Source organism: Neocloeon triangulifer, unplaced genomic scaffold (genome assembly GCF_031216515.1).
Source record: "Neocloeon triangulifer isolate White Clay Creek 2 clone unplaced genomic scaffold, ASM3121651v1 ptg000009l, whole genome shotgun sequence".
Taxonomy (NCBI): domain Eukaryota; kingdom Metazoa; phylum Arthropoda; class Insecta; order Ephemeroptera; family Baetidae; genus Neocloeon; species Neocloeon triangulifer.
This window is the reverse complement of record NW_026775551.1, coordinates 3,562,893-3,582,387: the sequence shown is the minus strand read 5'-3', so window position 1 is coordinate 3,582,387 and position 19,495 is coordinate 3,562,893. Positions and strand designations below refer to the sequence as shown.

Sequence of the window (19,495 nt, the reverse complement as noted above, 5' to 3'; positions counted from 1 at the left end):
GCAACAAATCTAATGCTTCAAGATCAAATCAACTTTGCTGTTGTAATTTTGGCTTTACAGAATTTCCTACCTTCTCTGAACTGGATATATATGGTTACAATAATTACGAATAAACAAATGGATTTAAAACAAAATGAATGAACTTTAATCCAATGCTTTAAAATCACACAAATTTTATTTTATAGAATCACATTTTACTTGGAACTTGACTTAATAATCTAGCCATAAATAATAAGAGATGGTATTATTTTATCTTCACACCACAGACGGAAACATATGAAAGGATTCAAATTCAAGTGAATTTTACAGAAGTCCAAGGTGAACAAAAATTCCAGTTGAAAGGCAAAATTAAAGAGGAGCATATAAAAAAGGCACTGTTTTCAAAGTTTAAATCCTAACTCGGCCCTGTGAGAATAGAGAGCACAGTGAAGCAAAAATGCGACAGTCACACTGAACATCGAGACAGTACCTTGCGACATGGGACCAAAATACACTTAATTATTTGGCAATTTGTTAAAATAACGCACCAGGAAAAGTTTTTGTGAATCAAAATTTGTTGGTTCGCTGGTAGAGAAGGAGACGAGGCTTTTCAGATTTCAAAATGATTTTTCATGACGGTCGGAGGATCACCATGGTGACTAATCCCAGAACGTAGGCAAAAACAAGTTTCATGTGCACCGACAAGTGGAGGTAGAGCGGCAGTTTGGATTGCTTGTCACCTTCGGTGGGCATCATCAGGGCCAAAATGCAAGCAATAGCTGCTGCCACAGCTATGTAATTAGTACCGCCTGGAAGTTGCTGTCGAACTGAAAAAAAAATCACATTCGTCAATCAAAATAATTATATCAAAATTAGCAAAATTATATTTAAAAAATAATAATTCTGTTACTCTGTTCAAAAAATATATTCATTAGTATAAATGAGAAATTAAATTAAATAATATACAATTAGGAATAACTTGGTCGAACCTGGTTTGAACATGATAAACAACTATTTATAACAAATCTGGTAGTCTAACCTGGCCTAGCTATGAGCTGGCTTCCCTGAATTGGAAGATTTCCTGTAAGCTGCTCAAATTGCTCTGCATCTTGTTTGCCATCATCAAGGTCAGGCTTGCCAGGAAATAGACATGCAGGGACGTCCCTTTTCCCAATAACCTGAATAAAACGGAATGACGGAAAAAAATTTACTAATATAAAAAAAATATTTAATTGTTTACCTGCTTATTTCCCACTTCCTGGACCTGGATCCTCAGCTTGTCCTGAAGGTGGCAGTTTGTGATCGTAGGTTGTTTATGCCTGACAACCAAATCTACGCAGCACTTGGGAGCAACGCTTCCGCTTGTGTCCACCACCGAGTACTTTTTCGGTGCGGTACACAAAACTGAAATATATTTATTATTATTATGACTAGCTTTCAGTGAAGGGTCGCTTACCATGGAATTTGATAGCAAACTCATAGGGGTTGTAAAGGGTGAGCACTTGCTTGTGAGTACGCTGGTCTTCTAAGTAAAATGAAATCGAATTCGGGAAAACAAACACTGGAATCTTGCCGTCCAATCCGACATTGGGCTGCATCTCTGGAAATGTAAAATTAACTTTTCAACATAAAAAATACAGAAATGTGGAAACGAGGAATGGCGTATTAGATATCGAAATAAGAACAAGACAAGAGTGAGAGCGTCAGACTTGTTTCGAGTAAATCTGCTCATTCTATGTACGGTTTGCTTATGCAATTTTTAAAAGCATTATACTTACATGATTCAAATTACCCCGATTGACGTCCAAATGTTTAAATCAGTGCCAAAGTAGCACGCATCGGGGAAGTTTAATTTCAAGAATCCTTATTTCTATCTTGTTGTCAAGAAACTGTCCACGATAACATGCGCAGCTGTTTTCTCCCGTTCGGAGGGGAGAGCACGAAGGAGAAAGGAGATCCTTAACAAAAAATTGTACCAATAATTAGCTTGCAAACCCAGTCACCGATTCTCCAGTGAAAAATTGCAAAGTTTCAATCTCATCATTTCATTTAATTAAAATAATGAAAAATTTACTTTGGAATCCTAACAATCTCTCATTTATTTTTGTCAATAATTTAACTCCCATTGAAAACACAGTCATGAGTTATTCCGAAATCCAAACTGATCCAAACCATTTCACAAACACAAACATACATCCAAATTATCTGAAATCTAAACTCAAACATAAAAAGAACAGGTAATAGGTACAAATATATACATTAGGTCAATTTGGTAAAATTAAATGAACTTATTTTTAGTTTTAATTAATTTATAATTTATTTGGAAATGAAGCTGTACATACTTCCATTAAAATGAAAAGCTTGTGAGGTATGGCACAAGCACATTTTTTTTTTATGAAATCTAACTATACAATTTTAATTTTCCAATGGTTTTACATTTCAAGTGATCTGCCTGAATTTTAAAGGCAAAATAAATCATATGTATTGCGTTGTTGCGTGGCAAAAAATACTACACAATGTTGTACTTTTCAATATTGAATTGCATCCGTAAGAGTACTGTCATTTTAAAAATATGCATTTTTCCTTTGATACAAGCCTTTGCAGAACATAGGAGTTTTCGGGATGGTAATTCATGGCCGTCCACAATTACAAATTAATTTATAGCAACAAGAAATAAATTAAAAAATCTCTGAACAAGGAATCTTAAGTATAATTGGCCTTTCAGCTGGAGCATAGGATTAAAATTTACCATGAAAATTGGTAAAAATAGTATTGACGTCGAAAGGCTCTTATTTTGCTTTTAAAAGTTACTATTAGACTGCCTTCAAAAATTATTTTTACAACCTTGGGAGACTTCAAAAAATAAAATTTCAAGTTCACGTCGTCGAGGAAGCAGGCGTCGAAACAGAATTTCCCGTGTTGTTTTGGTTCTGTGTTTGTCTGAAAACCGAAAGCACTTCAAAGTGCGTCATTAATGACGCAGGTTGATTCTCAAAGTGCAAAATTCTAGTCACTGGAGCACCTAATCTTCGCAATAACTCGGTAAACATCTTTTCCTCCTTGCGAATCCAGGGCCTCCGCTCGTCTTGTACTTGGTACGGTGTGACATGGACATGCACACCAATGTTGAGTCTAGTCAGAGTCTCTAGCAACGACCGCGAAGTGATCCACGTATTTTTTCCACCTGCATGACCACCATCCAGCCTAAAAATGGAATTAAAATTTTAAACATTATCATAAATAATTTCATTTATGTCATAAATCTCTACAAAATTCAATGTAATAATTCACTTACCAGTACATATCATGAATTCGACTGACAAGTTTCATCATGGTGTCGTCGTCCGGAGTTAACGTTTTTAGGTAATGGAACTCGTACAATAGTTGATTCAGCACTACACAGCCTTTGCTGAACCCAACTAAAGTCAAGTCTGCCTTGTCCAGGTTTATGTCCTCCTGCCACCAACGGGTTGCTGGAATATTTTACAAATAAGAAAAACCTCAAATTTGGAAAGATGAATCTTCTTACGTTTACTTGGGCCGGGCTCTGGATTTTCTCCATTTTCCTGTTCTGTCTTTTCTGGAGGTGTCGCTGAATGAGGTGTCGGCGAGGGACTTCTGCCAACGCCCAGCTGCTGAACAGTCAGGGTGCGTACCCTTTGTGATGTGGCTTGCAGGAGGCGCTCTAGATGCTGAAGGGCGTAGTGGGTGGGCGTGTGCTCGGGAGCGCCGCAGTTGTTGCCTGGCACGAAGTTGTCGTAGCAGCTAAACGTCTTGAATTCCATTCTGAAATTGGGCAATGCGAGCGCCGTGAGACAAGCAGGCGCCACACAAATTTAGTTGTTGCTTGCTGATCCAATAATTGTATTGCGATTTATTGAAACTGACCTGCTATGTTCCATATCGGACGAGACTAGTTCCATGAAACTTGCAAGCTTGGGTGTTGTTGACCTAAATAACAATTCAATTTGGATCAACAAACAATGAAAATAAGACACTTTGGGGGGCTTGCATGCTAATGGAGAAACCTATTGCTTCAAGCCAATACCGATTATCTAAGGATTGAACTTAACGATTTTACACTCACCTAGCTGGTCTCACTACGATGATGTGCATCTCGGGAAAGTACGTGTGTAAAATTAACGAAGTATTTACTAAGTTCCATTTGGCATAGTTTTTGTTCTCTCTGTGTGCCTCCATAGTTTCAGGAAGATCCTAGATCAGACGAATTATAAGAAATATTTTTTTTTTTAATTTATTATATGAATGAAGGAAAATACCTGGACGTCTCCTCCAAAATAGATGACTGCTTTGTTATGGTCTGAGCGAACGGAGGGTGGGCAGTATACAATGTCGTTGACGCGCCCATCGTAGCCAGCTACAGAGGACAGGCGGATGGGAGTGGGTGGCGGTTCTTGGGGCTCAGGCACAGCTGCAGGCGTTTCGGGCTCAGTGGTTTTGACATCAGACTCTTGCTTGGCAGGAGGAGATGGTGCGGAGGTGACAGGAGCAGGCGCCTCCGCAGACGCAGGCTCTTCTGCAGGCGCTGGTGAGGGATTGCTTTCTTCAGAGGTCGATGGGCTACCCTTCACCAGGGTCCCCATGTTTGCGTGCGAGTTGTCTGGAAAAGAAAATATCACGCTAAATTAACATAGGCAGTTTTTCAACTAAAAAATATCCATCAACTATGAATCCTCATAATAGTCTGAAAATTTATGCTTGCCAAATTTTAACTAAAAAATTATAACGAAATGTAAAAATGGAAAAAAAGTCACAAGTACATAAATTATAATTAACACCAAATTTTCCACTAACCCGTCAATGATAAAAGTTCTTGAAGTTCGAACGGAATAATTCAGTTTTAAATAATAAAATAATCTTGTCAAACATGTTAAACCTTATTTCTAATCCATTAATTACATACAATTATACAAATGCAAAAAACACTGTAATTTTTAAGTTAAATTCAGTGATATCTCTTGGACTTCTTTTTCCCGTAGCAGGACTGTATCCGAAGGCCATCGAGCCACTTGCGCATGTCCCTCTTCAACTCCTGCATCTTGACCTTGACCTCCTCCCTCATAAGATTATAGCACATTGCAATCAGGCCCATGCCGAGCAGCAGGTACACAAAGTTGATGACCAACTTGGTTTGGTTGCCGGAGCGCGACTCGAGGATGTTCGCACCAGGAACGAAATCACCAATACCAATTTTGCACAGGGATGTGACACAGAAGTATGCCGAGTCCAGGTACTCCCAGCCTTCCCATTCAGCAAACATTATTGTGCCACCTAAACGAATTATTAATTAGTTGATTGGTATACAACAAAACAGAAAATATCGTAAGCACATCAGATAAATAATCATTTTGTGCTCAGAACATTTCCCATTTTTTCCTCAGTCAAATGATCTACCTAAGACGTATCCAGAGATGACCCAGAGGCAAGCAGTGGTCGGGACAATGACCCTCGGGTGCGCCACTGTGTCGCCATTCTCCAGCTCGATCACTTTGATGCTCGGCTTTTTAGTGGTGCACTCGTAAATGGTCCGGTAGATCCACCTAAAGCAGTTGGCAAAAACTTTTCCCATGTTCATGAAGTAAAGAATGTAGACAGGGATCCCAAATACGGCATACAAGATGGTGGCGACTTTGCCCCATGTTGTCCTGGGCACCATGTTTCCATATCCGATCATCGTAAAGATGCTGAGGCAAAACATGAGCGCTGCTGGGAAGGACCAGGCGTCCAGCGGCTTTCGACCGTCGTAGCCTTTCTTCACCGACTCCACAATTCCATCCTGAAAGGATGGGCGCCGTTTTTATAATTAAATAAAAAAGTTGACTGGAATATAAATTAAATATTGAAGAAGGCCATTGTGGAAAAAGGAAAATAATAATAATAATAAAAATGCAATAGCACACAAAATTAAGAGAGTGAAAAAAATTAAAAATTAAAAGTGGAAAGTTTACATTGTAATTGAGACTCTGCCTTGATCGTTTAACAAAAAAATTAGCAGACAAAAATAACTTCTTGGTTTGTATTTGCTTGGGACATGTGCCGAGCAGATTGGAAATGCAAGAAATAGATTTGTGTAGCCTAAAAAAGCATGAGACTTGTCTAAATTTTTTATTTCGTTTAGTTATTATCTAAATAATTAATATGAGAAAAAAAATAACTGAAAAGAATTGTATTGGTGGGCTTAAAAAAAGGTCTAAATTTTGATTTAATTATGAACCTGGAAGTCGTGCAAAATCATGTCCGTGGTGGCCTTCCAAGTGGTGGCGTTGAACACATTTTCCGAACTAGTGAAGTCCCAAAGACGAGCGGCCGTCAGGGTGGTGAGCCTCTCGACTGCCGCCAGTTGGATCCACGCGCCCTTCAGGTTGTTGTCCGGCGTGGTGAGGGCCTTGGCCCAGTCAACCTCAAATTTTGGGTCCACCGCCGTCTCGATGTGGATGAAGCCGAACGCGCCGACGATGGCGTAGCAGACGACCAGGCCGCCCACTCCGACCTGCGTGAACATGAACTCGACCAACTTGCGGCAACATGCCTTCACCTTCTCCCTGGGGTCGATTTCCGAGCTACTGCCTCCAGAGGATCGGCTCCTGACCGACGACCGGGTCACGGGCACCGAAGCTCCGCTGTGAGTCATCTTCTCGCACTGATCCTTGTGCTTCTCACAAAGCCTTCCATCGACTAACAACTCGCGCTATTTTCGGACGATGCAGGCCAGTTTATTTTTAGACCCTCGCGACGAGGCAGACTTTTTTCTTGGACCGGCGTCAGAAGGCTCTCGTCACTCTCTTGTTATTTATGTCTGCGTCTCCCTCGTGAGTGATAAGGCTTGCCGGTGTGTCCCAGTTTGAGACATCGAGTTTCGTACTACCTGTCAAAGACCCTAGCACAACAGCAGGCGACGCCCACTTTGACTTTTGCAAAATTCCTCCTGCGGAAGACCAAATTGCGAACACCAAAATCGCGAACAACACTTCGTTGGTTAGCAAAATAATAAGAGTGGTTTTAAAAACCAACTTAAAAGCGTAGATTCATAATAATTTAATTTTTAATTCACTTTTACGATTATGTCGGCAACTCTATCCTGGCAAGTAGAGACATATTAAATAAATTTTTTCCAATTAAAGGATTCATTTTTGAAGGAAATTTTTTGTTAATAAAACCATTAGTTAGCTCACCTGTCTCTAAAAATTCAACCCGGTCTAAAGGTCACCGCCGAGGGTCGAAAGCTTCTCTGCAAATTTACCCGGAGCGGTTTCCTGTTGTTTTGATCAACGCCATTTTTGAAACGCTCGCTGCCGGAGAGGGCGCTTTTGGATAGATACCCTGCCGGCGCTGCAGTTGCGCAGAACAAGAAAATGATGGTCTGCGCAGCTCTCACAAGGTCGATTCGCTTTTTTAAGCGAACACACCCTATCGGCGAGCCACGGCGAAAAGATGGTAAAGTTATTTTCTTCATTTTTTTCATCTGCTGATATTTCGGTCATCAGCCAGAGAAATTTGCAAAATCTTGAACAAATCAATTTAAACTTTGTGCTGCTGTACGTCGGCATAAGTAAATTTTTGAAAAAAGTTCATTTGCAGACTATTTTAACTTTCAAAACATCACCCTGTCCACATGACCGATCGGCTTTTGAACATCACTTATTACATCTGTTGCTGTTGTCACTATGATAATTAACCAATCTTCTTGTTCCTCTGCAGACGAAGGGTACTTCGAGCTTTGGTAAGCGGCGCAATAAGACTCACACCCTGTGCAGGAGGTGTGGAAGGTCGGCGTATCACATTCAGAAGAAGACCTGTGCACAGTGTGGATACCCCAGCAGACGCCTTAGGCACTGTAAGTCGTGGTGTTACATATTTTAATATATTTTTACGTATTTGCAGACTCCTGATATTTAATTTTCTCTTACATTATGGCTTGATATTAATCAATGACTGTTAAGTGTGTGCGAAAAATCAGACAAAGCCAGCACAGAACATTATTTTTGTCTGATAATGCTTGATTACTTGGATAATATAAAGTTAAATTCTTTGTATGGATCCATTAATTTAAATATTGATAACAATGAAGTGTGTCAGTTGTCCTCATTCTGAACAAATGGCCGTAAAGTGTTCCAAAGGATAGACTAAAATTCAATCTATTTTAGTATTTTTTTATTTTTCCAGCTGAAGGAGAATTAATTTATAATTAAATGTTCTAATTATAAATTTTTGGCATTAGACGTTTGATTGCAATTTTTGTTTTCATTGTTTCTCTTGCTTGGTTAAAGTAATTGACCTATAAATTGTAGGCATAACTAAATTTTTTGTCTCATAAAATTTCTTATTTTATTTCAATGTGCTTGATTAGCCTTATGAAGTTTAAAAAAACAACTTCAAAATGCATAAAAATACATAATTTCATCTTTTTTACATTTTTTTGTGTAAAGTTTAGTCAGTGATAATTTTTTATTCCGATCTTTTTACTTCTATTCACTTTTATTCTAAACAATGAAATCTTTAGATTTAAAAAACTTCTATGCATAAATAAATTGAAAGCATTTTTTTGCATACAAATTTCATTTCTTCTTGAAATTAAATGGATATAAGTGTGATTTTGTGGTCTTTTTTATGATGTGCTTGCACTCAACTCGCATAAATCATAAACCACAAGGGTGTTTTTTTTTTTTTTTTTTAAATTCAGAATCTGATTAAATTTTGTTATCCTTATATTATTTTGTCTGTTGCTCTTTAATTTATGTTGATAGCTAATATATGTGAATTAAAAATTCCTCTTGTTTTTTAGTCAACTGGAGTATTAAGGCTCAGCGCAGGAAAACTACCGGCACTGGTCGTATGCGTTTCTTGAAGATTGTACGCAGGCGTTTCAGGTAATTTTTTTTATTATAGTCACGTTTTTCCAAGAACTAAGCTTTTTTTAATTAAATTGGGTGATTCTTTTTAACTTCATTATTGTTATAGGAGTGTGTAAAGAAAATTAAAACACACGTGTCTTTCACCTTAATGAATAAAAAAATTAATTTAATGCACCCAATTTTTGGAAAAAGAAATAGTAAATGGTGATTTTTAAATAATTGATAAACTTTTTTCAGGAATGGATTCCGTGAGGGAGGAAAGCCCACACCCCGCAAGGCTGTTGCTTCATCATAAACGCCACGTTACTTTCTTAAGTCTCAACTAAAAATTGTAAAAGTGTGTACGACTGCTGTCTTGGATAAAATAAGCCATCTTACACAAAGTTCTTTGTTGTATTGTTTGAATTGTTTCGCTCCTTTACATGCCTTTGGTCACGTGACCAAAATATTTTCTTTCCTGCTTGTCATCCCCTCCCTCCAACCTTGGACCAGCCCACATCCGAACTCCCCTTTTCTGAAATGGACTCGACCAGTCGTGAATACATAAAATGAATTTTGCTAATTTTATTCCGAATGCGAATGGATGAGATCCATATATAGATCGATAGAGCACAATTTTTAATGAAATTTGGTACTTTGATCTCTTAAATCGGGTCAGAATTCGCAACGAAATATAATTTTTTATTTGGAGTTTCATTTGCCGCCATTACGCGAGAACATTTTCGGTTTTGAGAGGGAAGGCCAAACGGCCATTAAATATGATTCGGTGAAATTCTCTGTATTTGAGCGCCCTAAGTCTACTTTTAGATTTTTAAGCATGAAAACCAATTTTGCTCTTAATTTTAAAGTGCTTAAGGAACTTTGACATGGGGAAATTGTATTTTTATCGGCAACTTTATTGATAATTTTTGGCTCCAAATATAAAATTCTCCGCCATGTGCCTTGCAAGCGCCATCCAGCGTTCGAGCCTCTCACGATCGGAGCGCCAATGAAATCGCCTCCCTCTTGGCACGTGACCGCGATCCACCAATCACAGCTCTATTGCTATTCATTTTTGATCCTTTCAATGTCGTCTCGTCTTGAGCAGGAACATTGAATGTTAACCGATAGGAATTAAGACTTTTTATCAAAAATACTGGATTTATTAAGAAGATAAGCCTTTATTTTCCCATCCAGTACTATAAGGTAAGCACTTTTACATTTTTTAATAATATTTCGCAGGCGGTTTATGTTATATTTCTCTGGAAATTCCGCTAATTTCTGAGCACACTTTGAACTGTCGGTTTTCTAGAATCACAAATTTTCTTGTCGCAATGAAACGGCTCTAGTAATCCATCCGCAGGGCCATCGATTGTGTCTAGGTATTTTTTGCCCTATTTTTAGTGTGAAAGTCATATTTTTTCGACTCGAAATAGTATATTTTCTAAAAAATCGGCAAATATCACTGTCGGTCTCGCGGTAAATTTAATGTTCAGGCGGGAAAATGGCTGAAGCTGTTGCCATGGTAACGTCTTTTTTACTATCAATCAAAATAGCAACAAATAACTCAAGAAACTGTTTTTGAACAATTTCATTGTTAAAATGGAAACTAGTGAATATTACGAAGAGACCTTATTTTTTCTTTCAACCCGCATTTCGATTATAAATAGACTTAATTTTGATCGGTCCGTTATGAGGTGATTTAAATGCCTCTAAGGCACAGGTGAAAAACAAACTGGATAATGACCCTCTTCCTCTGTATGTTTGATACTTTTTTGGTTTTCTCAACGAATATCCGTGCAAATTATTATTCTTTTGCGCCTTTCATTATTATCATTGTTATTATTTTTTTTTTTTTTTTTTTACTTAGAAGTAACTTTTCTTGGAAATTTCAGGCTCGTGCAAAATGGACAGTCTGTACTTGACAGCTCTCCAGGACGACCACTTGTCGTTGCAACAAATGATGGACGACGATTTAAAGAGAGAGATGGACATAGACGAATGCTTCAGTTTTGGCGGGGATTTGCCATCCTTAGCACTGGAGGACTCTCTAGATTGTAAGTGGGAGTTTGTGGATAACGCAACATCAGGTACAGTTTTATCCACTGAATTGGCATTGACTCTTATTACAATATAATTATTTTCAGTGAGCAACTTGTTGAGTCGCCACACTCCGTTGCATTCTCCGAGCTTTGACTCAAACCTTTGGTACACCCCTGGAGGCAGCAGCAACTCCAACTTTACACCTGTGTTGGACAATGATCCTGCAAATAGGATGGTCAATCCAAACTCCGTGATACCTCTCAACTCATTGTCGCCGACACCGATGGTGATTGAGCCCAAAGTTGAGCCCGTTGAGGATGTTCTCAACTCTGAACCTGTTAACATGAAGGCTGAGACAGATGCTGAGCCGATTGTTCCACAGCAAATAACCTTCACCACTGCGACGCAGTTGCCTGCCAGAGCAAAGATCTCGTAAGCCAGATACAAAATAATTTATTGAGCAGCGCCTGTAACATTTCTATCTATTTTTAGAAACAAGGGTATCAGTCTTGTGTGTAGTAACACCAATACTCCATTCACCTTCGTGAAGACTAACACATTTAACATCTCCAACAACACACTTTCCATCAATGAAGGAATGGTGAGTCAAAATCTGGTCAACTCTGAGTATCAGTCTAATGATCATTTTTTTCATAGGCAACTATTCGGTGCCCTCCAAGGCCAAACAAGTCCGTGCAGCCTAATCCTGATGAAAAAGTCTATCCAAAGCCAGCTTATTCCTACTCATGCCTCATTGCACTAGCGCTCAAAAACTCTGCCAGCGGCAGCTTGCCCGTGTCCGAAATTTACAATTTCATGTGGTAAGAAGAAAATTTGAAAAAGATTCTTTCATATAATTAATACCCATCAATTCTGTCAACAGTGAACACTTCCCGTACTTCAAAACTGCTCCTAACGGCTGGAAGAATTCTGTCCGCCACAACCTTAGTCTGAACAAGTGTTTTGAGAAAATCGAGAAGCCGTCCGGCAACGGCAGCCAAAGGAAGGGGTGTTTATGGGCCATGAATCCATCCAAACTGTCTAAAATGGACGAGGAGGTGCAGAAGTGGTCACGAAAAGACCCTCAGGCCATTCGCAGAGCAATGGTTATTCCAGGTAATTTAGAATCAAATTAATTAAAGGCAAATTTTAAACTTGAGAAAAATAGAAAATTTGGAGATGCTCGAACGTGGTGAGATGAAGCGTGATGTTCCTAGCGGCGATGACACTGAGGAGGACGAAGACGAGGAACTGCCATGCTCTATCTCTCCTCCTAACGAGAGACAATTCACTCCTCCTGCAGTGGATGAAAATGAGGACAATGACCCCATTGAAACCAGCATCAAAACTGAAAATGAGTTTGTAGACATAAGCTATTTGGATGAGCTGGATGAGAATGACATTCCCGAGTTTGACCTTGATGTATGTAAATTATAAGAGTTATAAGTTTCAAAACTGACGTTATCATATTTTACCAGGTAAATGACGGGTTGTACGAAGAAATGGAAGAGGAGGAGGAGAAGCCCTGTATAACCAAAGTTGAGGCTCCCATCATCACGAATCAAACGACCAAAATCCAGGGAAACTACATTTACAAAACGACTCCCATCACCAGGCCGATAGCCACTGCTCCAATCAGTAGCTACATTTGTAAGCCGACCGCTAATGGCACAGCTGTGCGCATTAGGAAAGTGCAGCCGGCCATCCTGCTATCAAGCGTCAAACGCCATTAGCCTTCCTTTGAAGCTGAACTTCTGATTCGATTTGGTTGTTAACAACTATAGGGAATAACCTTTTATAACGTTAGTCATAAGCCACAGGAGCCACTTTTCTAAACACTACTGCTGTATTTTTTAAATTCTTTCTGTATATAGTGGTAGCCGCGACATCATCTCTCTTTGTTTGGTAAATTTTCTCCCAACTTATGTACTTGTGCTCACAGTTTTTCACAATTCAAAATTATCGTGATTGAGTGAAGGAAAGTGCAGGTGGTAAAATTCTCTGTCAGATTTGTGGTTGTTGATCGTAGATACAAGGTTTTCATTCTTTTGTAAATTCACTAGATCGTTCAGTACAAACACAGTCAGGGCAAACTTGCTAACACCACCGCATTGATGTACATTTTTTTAACCATATATACATTACTATTATTGTTCGTTGGTTTATTGGTGGAATACTTGATTGGAATGGTTGTTGTGCAGTAATGATGGGCATATCTGACTTTTGAATGCTGCCGATTAGCACAACTTAAAGCGGCAGTAGCTAGTCGTGATCATTTCTCAATATTTTTTGTGCAACTCAGTCATGCTGTCATGAAGGAAACAACTTCCGAGGGCTGTTTGGACTTTTAATAAGGCTGCTTAAAGTGCACAATTTTTTCCAATTGGCAATCCCATAGAATTGTGAAAGGAAAAGGCTTTGAGAAACGCGGTGAGACTGGATTTTTATAAAGACGTTTGCATACCCCCACCCCCCTCAAGTCCAAGCCCTCTTCTATGCATTTATTTAATACTTGTTCATGAAAATTGAGTCTCCCTGTACTTGGGTAGCAATAACCCTTTTCAACCACACAAACACATTTGTTGCAGCTTTCATGATGGTATGCGCAGCAAAGTGTGCTAGCTAAAGTAATCGGTATAGAGAGTCAAATGCTCTTGTAAATAAAGTACAGGGCAGAAAAAAATGTAGTTGTAAGCTTGAATTAGATACTCAGTCATGTCCAGAGATTGTCGGTATACATAAATTATTCCGAATCACTTGTTTTAACATTTTGATTTTCTGCAGAATTTAAAAACTTGCTACCAGAGAAAATCTGTGCAATTCACCTATACCAGGGTCAATAACATGTGTAAATAGATTAATTCCGCCGGAGTAGTGCAGGTGCCGACCCATATGTGAAATTATGAACTATTTGTTGCAAAAAAGTTCCACTTGGAACAGCCCAAGTTTCTTTTAATTTTTAGTTCCATGCGCTTTTGTATAAAATGCATAGTTTAGTAATAGAAACTGTAAATTTCTAAATAAAATATTTTTAAAATGTCAATCTTGCAAAGCTATTTTCACTTACAGAAAAAAAAACCAAAAATATTTCGTACTTCAGACTTTATTGATTAAAACATGACATGACTATGGACCTCATTTCATCATGTTTTAAACTGATCCTGTGAATCTTTTGTTTTTGGCAAAATCATCTCTGACAAAGAGGGATAAACAATTAAAATACATATATAATAATAGTATTCATTCATATCTGTGGTAATTTTTCCTCTGATGAAGCTTTTTAGAATCTCAATTAAAATTAACATCAGCGTAGAACGAGCAGAGTATGAAATTAATTGGAAGATTTGCATTCTAACATTTCGAACCTGTTTTTAATAATACCTTTTTAATATAATTATTAATTATCGATAATTATGCAAATTTTCTGGCCATGAATAGCATTATTTGCGCCATTCTCGCTCAAAAAGTTGACCTTGAACATTTTCGTCCAATCATTTATCGTGCCGGTTGTTGCCGCGCATCGGTATTGGCTACCCAAGCCAACCAAATCCATCGCACTGAATCAAAACATAAACACGGGCAAACTTGAGCAAACGACACGACCTGACAGAGACTGCGGGAAAAGTAATTTAGTCCTTGCTGTCCTTGGTACAAGGCTGTCCAGGATTGCAGTCCCTGATCTCATGAAGTGGACGGTATTTGACTTTAACTGCTAACTTCATTTTTTACATCAACAACTTCACCAAGTTCGCAAAATAGCGTAAAGAGGAGATGAAAGTGCAAGGACCATAGAGTTAATCTGGAAGAAAAATTAGCAAGCTGACTTTTTGCTGTTCGATCGCTTTGAAAAAAATACAGCATGTTTGCGGGTACGTTATTTACATTTTACTTGCATTTTTATTAGTTATTATATGGTTATTATTACCAATTACTAAATACATAAATTACGCATGCGAATTGCGAAAATTCTAAGAGAAGACCTTATTATACATAATGTCTGATATAAAATCTTAATGAAGTACTAATTGGGCTTCTTTTTAATTAGGTGCAAACATGGACGAAACTCCTCAAAATGCAAGCTCTCAAATGCAGCTAGAAGACCTCAGCCTAGGTGAACTGCAAGCGTTTTTGGAAAAAAACAGGCAGCTACAAACAGAGATCAGGAGTACCATAAATCACTTGTCGGCTAAGATGAGCAGCTTGATTGAAAGTAGGGTATGTATTATTAAATTAATTATCAACGTTGCCATTTTTTAGTTTTTCATTTTGACATTTTCTTGCTGTATTTAAACGTTAAACTTTGAACAAAGCAAGATGCATATTTCAAATGATAGTAAATGGTAATTTTATCAAAATATGTTGATTTTTCATAATAAGGACCAACTTGAGAGCAGCTTAAAAGAAGTGATGGAAAAAACTGGCCTTAGATCTTTCAATCCGTGTGACCAATTTTCTCAAATTCTCGATGTCACATCATGGAAAGCCAGCTACCCGTACTTTTTAGACAAAACTGATTTCCCGCCGCCAACAAACAGAGATGACTACAGGATGACGAAAAACAATTACATCAACATTTCATCCCTGCGTAAAAGTAATCGATGTAAGTTTCTATTTTTTACTATGTCAGAAAGTAAATAAAAAAATATCCGTAGGGAATCAAAACCAAATGAAAGCACTGGACAAGGCAATAAAGAAACTTGCCTTAGAGAAATTGCAGACTGGACTGAAGCAGAAGAAAATTAAATTAGAGAAGCAGCTGGAGGAAAAACTTGCCTGCCAACAATTGCTGCAGGAATTTGAAATGCTGGAGGACGAATTTGTAGATGAGCTGAATGAAAAGATAAATTCCGGACGGACTATCGACGAGCTCAAAGAAGCAATCAAGGAAACGGAAGAGGAAATAGAAGTACAAGCTCAAATTCATCTGAAGGAGGTTTTAAAAGACCCAAACCATGAGCATGACTGGGACAAAATTTCTGAAGTTGAAGTAATTTGTTTGAAAACTCTAAATCACAATTTTCTGATTATTTTCGTCTTTAGTTTAATGGTTTGAGGACAGGAACTGAAATCAAGGCTATGTGGAAACTGTGCCTGCACACAAATTTATCTAGAAAGCCGTGGAGTGAGAAGGAAACCAAAATTATTTCAGTAAATTAACGCACATTTGTACTATCCTTTTTTAATTTAAAATTAAATTATTTAGGAATTGGCTGCGGAAGGCAAAACCTGGCAGGAAATTGCTAAGGCATTGAAAGGAAGATCTGCCTATCAAGCATTTATCCATCACCAAAGTGCAGCAAATCGAGCCAGGAGTTTTTGGAGCGAAACTGAAGACAAGGCAGTTTTGACAGCTGTTAAAAAGCTTCGTATGGGCAACTACATTCCATTCAGTGCTGTTGCTGCTGGTATACCAGGTAGGAACGCTCAGCAAGTAGGCCAGCGGTGGCGGTGCCACTTGGACCCAAATATCTACAGAGGTTACTCAACTCCTCAAGAAGATGTCATGCTGATTATTTGTCGGTTTCTAAAGAAAATGAGCTACAGAGAAATTAGTGAGAGATACATCATTCGTACTGTAGAGCAGCTGAGGAAAAGATTCCACCATCTGAAGAAATCTAAATCTTTTGGGGAAATGTATGTTGGCAAATTTTTATTTAGAAAAATAACTAATTCTACAAATTTTTAGGCTGAAAAAGAATGAAATATACATTGATTTTGACAAGAAAAACAAAAACAAGACACTTACAGGCAAGAATTTTCAAAAGGAGCTCAACAAAGTCGAGATTCGCTCATCAAACTTTAGAGCTGAAATTCCTGTAAGTTTTAACTTGAATTTACAATACTTTTTGACAATAATTTTTAATGTTGAAGGAGGAACATCAAATCGGATTTGATTTATCTGAGATTAGCAAGCAAACTATCTCAAAAAACGTCAAATTGGTATTAAAATTTCAGCTCAATCTAAAGTACTCTTAAATACATTATTTTGATTTTTTTTTTTTTTTTTAAGTATCTGAAGCACGAGGAGCAAGATGATGGCAAGAAGATTTTGAAACTTCAAAGAAAGTATATTGGAGGGAGAGTTCAAAAAGTGGTGAAAAAAGAAGAAGAAGATTTAGAAATGTTCTACTTCACCAGCTATAGTAGTAAACGAGGAAAAGGATGCAGTAAGTGCAAAATTTCTTAAAAAGTGTAAAAAGTTACTTTTATTTCTTTAGAAATCAGAGAGGCAATTGCAGAGAAAGTTGCACGAAACTTGAGGATTTATCTCAATTCCTTAAATGCCAAGCTGGAGTTTAAAGAAGAAATGATTTTGGAAGACGAGCAGATCAATTTGCTCACTGATGAATTGAAAAATATGACTTTCAATGACGAACCCATCAAGTCGATTTTCCCTCCCCAGCTCAGCACTCTCATTGGCTACAGGTCCCTTTTATTGGAAATGGCAAGACTACACAACCATAAACTCACTTCAAGAGAAGTTGTTCAGAACTTTGTTGCCCAGTGTGAAAAGTCTGCAGTTTTCATGAACTCGCAGAGTGGTCCAAATTCTTTCAAGTCCACTGGAAAGTGTCAGAACGTGCACCTAGTGCCGTCGGACAGAGTTCGACCTTTAGCTACCGTTCACTTGCACAGCGGAATCTGTGACGGAAAATCTTGTCCCGAAAGAAAACGCAAGAGCGAGGCCATCAAAGCTCCACTGGCCATCTGCGGCAATATTCAAGAATTTTACTTTATTCTTGACAGTGAGACAAAGCCTGCCTTTAGACTCCGTTTAAAGAAAAATTCATCAGAAGAGAGGAAAGGTGGCCAAGAAATTCAGCTTTCACAATCAGACAAGGAAGTGGTCTTGCCTGCTATCGCATTAGGTCCAGGGCCGTCACAAGATGATGATCACCTCTCTCCACAGCAGGCTATGGATCTGTGGAAAGATCGATTTGCAGCACTATTTTCCTTTCCAGCCATTTTGGAGGCATACGAGTAAAAATTTATTTGTAAAGTTGCTGTAAATTCTTAAAGAATTGTATATCTTACAGAGCACCTTCAATGAAAGACTTGACTGTAGAACCACCACCAGAAAGAGAGGAAGAGCCAAAGAAGAAAACATACTACAAGTATGTTATAATATTATTATTTTTTTTAAATAAAGGTATAATAATTTGGAATAATTTAAAAGGAAGAAAAGGGCCAAAGGAGCAAGGCACTGGAAACGAATTGAAATGATTCAAAGAGAAGAAAATTCCGAGGGTGCAGATGCAGAGTCAGCGGAGCAAAATGAAGAGCCAGAGAAACCACGCAGAAAAAGGAAAACTGCGAAAGAGATGCTTCAAGTCTACAGTGAAATGAAATGTGAAGCTCCTGTACGTCCACGTAGGCAGCAGCCTGCTACCAATGTTGCCTCAACCAGTGGTACAAGTATCTAAACTGTTTAAGGCTATTAATAACCAATTTTTTGATATTAGAAAATCTCTTTAATAAGAATTTTTTTTATAAATCAGAAAATTTGAAATGCAAATAATAGCAGTAAAATTTTATTTCACACATCTGCTAACAAATAGAGAATTCAGGCACAATTTTTAAAATTTTTGATCTGTTAAGTCTTTTAATCTCTTCCAAGAGTAAGCAGTGGTACATCTTTGAGAAGAAATTCAAATTTCTTTGTCATTCATTTTTCTCGTGTTGTTCTGTGGCATTTCCATCAGATGGAATTGTGTTTTGCCTCATCATTTGTCTCATTTGGGCCACTTTCAATTGTGTTAAGAGTTCCGATGATTGCCATAACCAATTTGCCACCATGATCATGCAGTTGAAGAGCATTGGGATCGAGAAAATTATAGAGATGAACATCCCTTTGCTGTCAAAGTACTGCTGCCGAGAAAATGACCTACACAAATTTTAAAATCAAATTTATCTTACAAAGTATATTTATGATCAAATTAATATTATCGGATTCAATGAAGATAATTATTTTGCAAATTAATCATCTCCCAAAAAACGTTCTATATCTATAATAATAAAATCAATTCCGCTTACCTCCATCTTTCCGCAGCGTAGATGTTGATGTTTTCCGAAAAATATACAGAGAACACTGGAAACATAAAATTTAAATATTGGCTTTCTTCTAAACTCATTCATCAACTAAAATCAAGAAAGTAAAGAAAAAAGATTGCTTACACATCACAGTGAAAAGAAGTGCCTGCACATTTGCCATGTTCCTGGTCAACAGGACTGTCATTGTCAAAATCAGATGAACGGAAATTAGCAACATCAGCCATGGATCAGTCCAGTCAATCTGCAATAATTTCCACAAATTATTGATCAGCATAAAATAAATTTTTTATTACAAGCAAACTAATCAAACTAATAATAAAAAAATGTAAACATTACTGTTTTCAAAAAGCTTATTATGCCATCGATATGCTCTGGTTGACTAGACATCGTTACGTAAAATCACGTAAAATGTATTATTTTTTCTCTGTGCAATTGCCACGGTGCTAATCAAATTCGGCCAGTTTATTTTACGCACAATCAAATTATCTTCTGCTGTTTTGTTTACGTTTCATGTTTTTCTTGTCAACTTTTACTTTTCCCCGCCCCCGTTCCCCGTCGATAGCTTTTTT

The 19,495-nt window shown here is 37.8% G+C and overlaps 7 protein-coding genes across 13 annotated transcripts; 3 read left to right on the top strand and 4 right to left on the bottom strand.

Annotated features, from left to right (window-relative positions):
* Positions 1 to 139: 139 nt before the first annotated feature.
* On the bottom strand, positions 140 to 1,900 carry LOC132195096 (motile sperm domain-containing protein 1-like). 2 transcript variants are annotated; one of them, XM_059616840.1, is made up of 5 exons: positions 1,772 to 1,900; positions 1,436 to 1,579; positions 1,220 to 1,383; positions 1,019 to 1,157; positions 140 to 806 (listed from the first exon to the last, which is right to left on the bottom strand). In XM_059616840.1, the coding sequence occupies exons 2-5, from the start codon at positions 1,575 to 1,577 to the stop codon at positions 610 to 612; spliced, it is 642 nt and encodes a 213-aa protein (XP_059472823.1). In that variant the 5' UTR covers positions 1,578 to 1,579; positions 1,772 to 1,900; the 3' UTR covers positions 140 to 609. The 2 variants fall into 2 exon arrangements, with proteins under 2 accessions (XP_059472823.1, XP_059472822.1); XM_059616839.1 differs by having other exon boundaries at positions 141 to 806; positions 1,758 to 1,897.
* A 376-nt stretch (positions 1,901 to 2,276) lies between these two features.
* On the bottom strand, positions 2,277 to 7,328 carry LOC132195099 (mitochondrial protein C2orf69 homolog). Of its 3 annotated transcripts, none has more exons than XM_059616846.1 (7): positions 7,173 to 7,328; positions 4,260 to 4,600; positions 4,067 to 4,194; positions 3,868 to 3,930; positions 3,509 to 3,765; positions 3,275 to 3,452; positions 2,277 to 3,183 (listed from the first exon to the last, which is right to left on the bottom strand). In XM_059616846.1, the coding sequence occupies exons 2-7, from the start codon at positions 4,581 to 4,583 to the stop codon at positions 2,856 to 2,858; spliced, it is 1,278 nt and encodes a 425-aa protein (XP_059472829.1). In that variant the 5' UTR covers positions 4,584 to 4,600; positions 7,173 to 7,328; the 3' UTR covers positions 2,277 to 2,855. The 3 variants fall into 3 exon arrangements, with proteins under 3 accessions (XP_059472829.1, XP_059472830.1, XP_059472831.1); XM_059616847.1 differs by lacking the exon at positions 7,173 to 7,328 and adding an exon at positions 4,795 to 4,937; XM_059616848.1 differs by lacking the exon at positions 3,868 to 3,930.
* Positions 4,938 to 7,082, bottom strand: LOC132195100 (TWiK family of potassium channels protein 18-like). Its single transcript, XM_059616849.1, has 3 exons — positions 6,215 to 7,082; positions 5,395 to 5,776; positions 4,938 to 5,271 (listed from the first exon to the last, which is right to left on the bottom strand). Exons 1-3 carry the CDS (start codon positions 6,629 to 6,631, stop codon positions 4,946 to 4,948), a joined length of 1,125 nt encoding a protein of 374 aa, XP_059472832.1. The 5' UTR covers positions 6,632 to 7,082; the 3' UTR covers positions 4,938 to 4,945.
* On the top strand, positions 7,277 to 9,235 carry LOC132195102 (large ribosomal subunit protein eL37). The gene is made up of 4 exons (XM_059616850.1): positions 7,277 to 7,434; positions 7,699 to 7,834; positions 8,783 to 8,867; positions 9,090 to 9,235. Exons 1-4 carry the CDS (start codon positions 7,432 to 7,434, stop codon positions 9,145 to 9,147), a joined length of 282 nt encoding a protein of 93 aa, XP_059472833.1. The 5' UTR covers positions 7,277 to 7,431; the 3' UTR covers positions 9,148 to 9,235.
* Positions 9,236 to 9,884: 649 nt separating this feature from the next.
* LOC132195098 (forkhead box protein A2-B) lies at positions 9,885 to 13,917 on the top strand. Of its 2 annotated transcripts, none has more exons than XM_059616845.1 (8): positions 9,885 to 10,037; positions 10,727 to 10,888; positions 10,979 to 11,306; positions 11,367 to 11,475; positions 11,532 to 11,695; positions 11,758 to 11,990; positions 12,043 to 12,296; positions 12,353 to 13,917. In XM_059616845.1, exons 2-8 carry the CDS (start codon positions 10,738 to 10,740, stop codon positions 12,605 to 12,607), a joined length of 1,494 nt encoding a protein of 497 aa, XP_059472828.1. In that variant the 5' UTR covers positions 9,885 to 10,037; positions 10,727 to 10,737; the 3' UTR covers positions 12,608 to 13,917. The 2 variants fall into 2 exon arrangements, with proteins under 2 accessions (XP_059472828.1, XP_059472827.1); XM_059616844.1 differs by having other exon boundaries at positions 10,727 to 10,921.
* A 519-nt stretch (positions 13,918 to 14,436) lies between these two features.
* On the top strand, positions 14,437 to 18,451 carry LOC132195536 (uncharacterized). Of its 2 annotated transcripts, XM_059617605.1 has the most exons (13): positions 14,448 to 14,569; positions 14,622 to 14,743; positions 14,920 to 15,089; positions 15,252 to 15,474; positions 15,527 to 15,861; positions 15,915 to 16,022; positions 16,078 to 16,508; positions 16,561 to 16,690; positions 16,746 to 16,814; positions 16,885 to 17,041; positions 17,093 to 17,855; positions 17,912 to 17,989; positions 18,052 to 18,451. In XM_059617605.1, the coding sequence occupies exons 2-13, from the start codon at positions 14,734 to 14,736 to the stop codon at positions 18,296 to 18,298; spliced, it is 2,721 nt and encodes a 906-aa protein (XP_059473588.1). In that variant the 5' UTR covers positions 14,448 to 14,569; positions 14,622 to 14,733; the 3' UTR covers positions 18,299 to 18,451. The 2 variants fall into 2 exon arrangements, with proteins under 2 accessions (XP_059473587.1, XP_059473588.1); XM_059617604.1 differs by having other exon boundaries at positions 14,437 to 14,743.
* Positions 18,385 to 19,472, bottom strand: LOC132195542 (transmembrane protein 18). 2 transcript variants are annotated; one of them, XM_059617613.1, is made up of 4 exons: positions 19,402 to 19,472; positions 19,050 to 19,167; positions 18,909 to 18,963; positions 18,385 to 18,759 (listed from the first exon to the last, which is right to left on the bottom strand). In XM_059617613.1, the coding sequence occupies exons 2-4, from the start codon at positions 19,141 to 19,143 to the stop codon at positions 18,537 to 18,539; spliced, it is 372 nt and encodes a 123-aa protein (XP_059473596.1). In that variant the 5' UTR covers positions 19,144 to 19,167; positions 19,402 to 19,472; the 3' UTR covers positions 18,385 to 18,536. The 2 variants fall into 2 exon arrangements, with proteins under 2 accessions (XP_059473596.1, XP_059473595.1); XM_059617612.1 differs by having other exon boundaries at positions 19,263 to 19,467.
* Between the last annotated feature and the right edge of the window lie 23 nt (positions 19,473 to 19,495).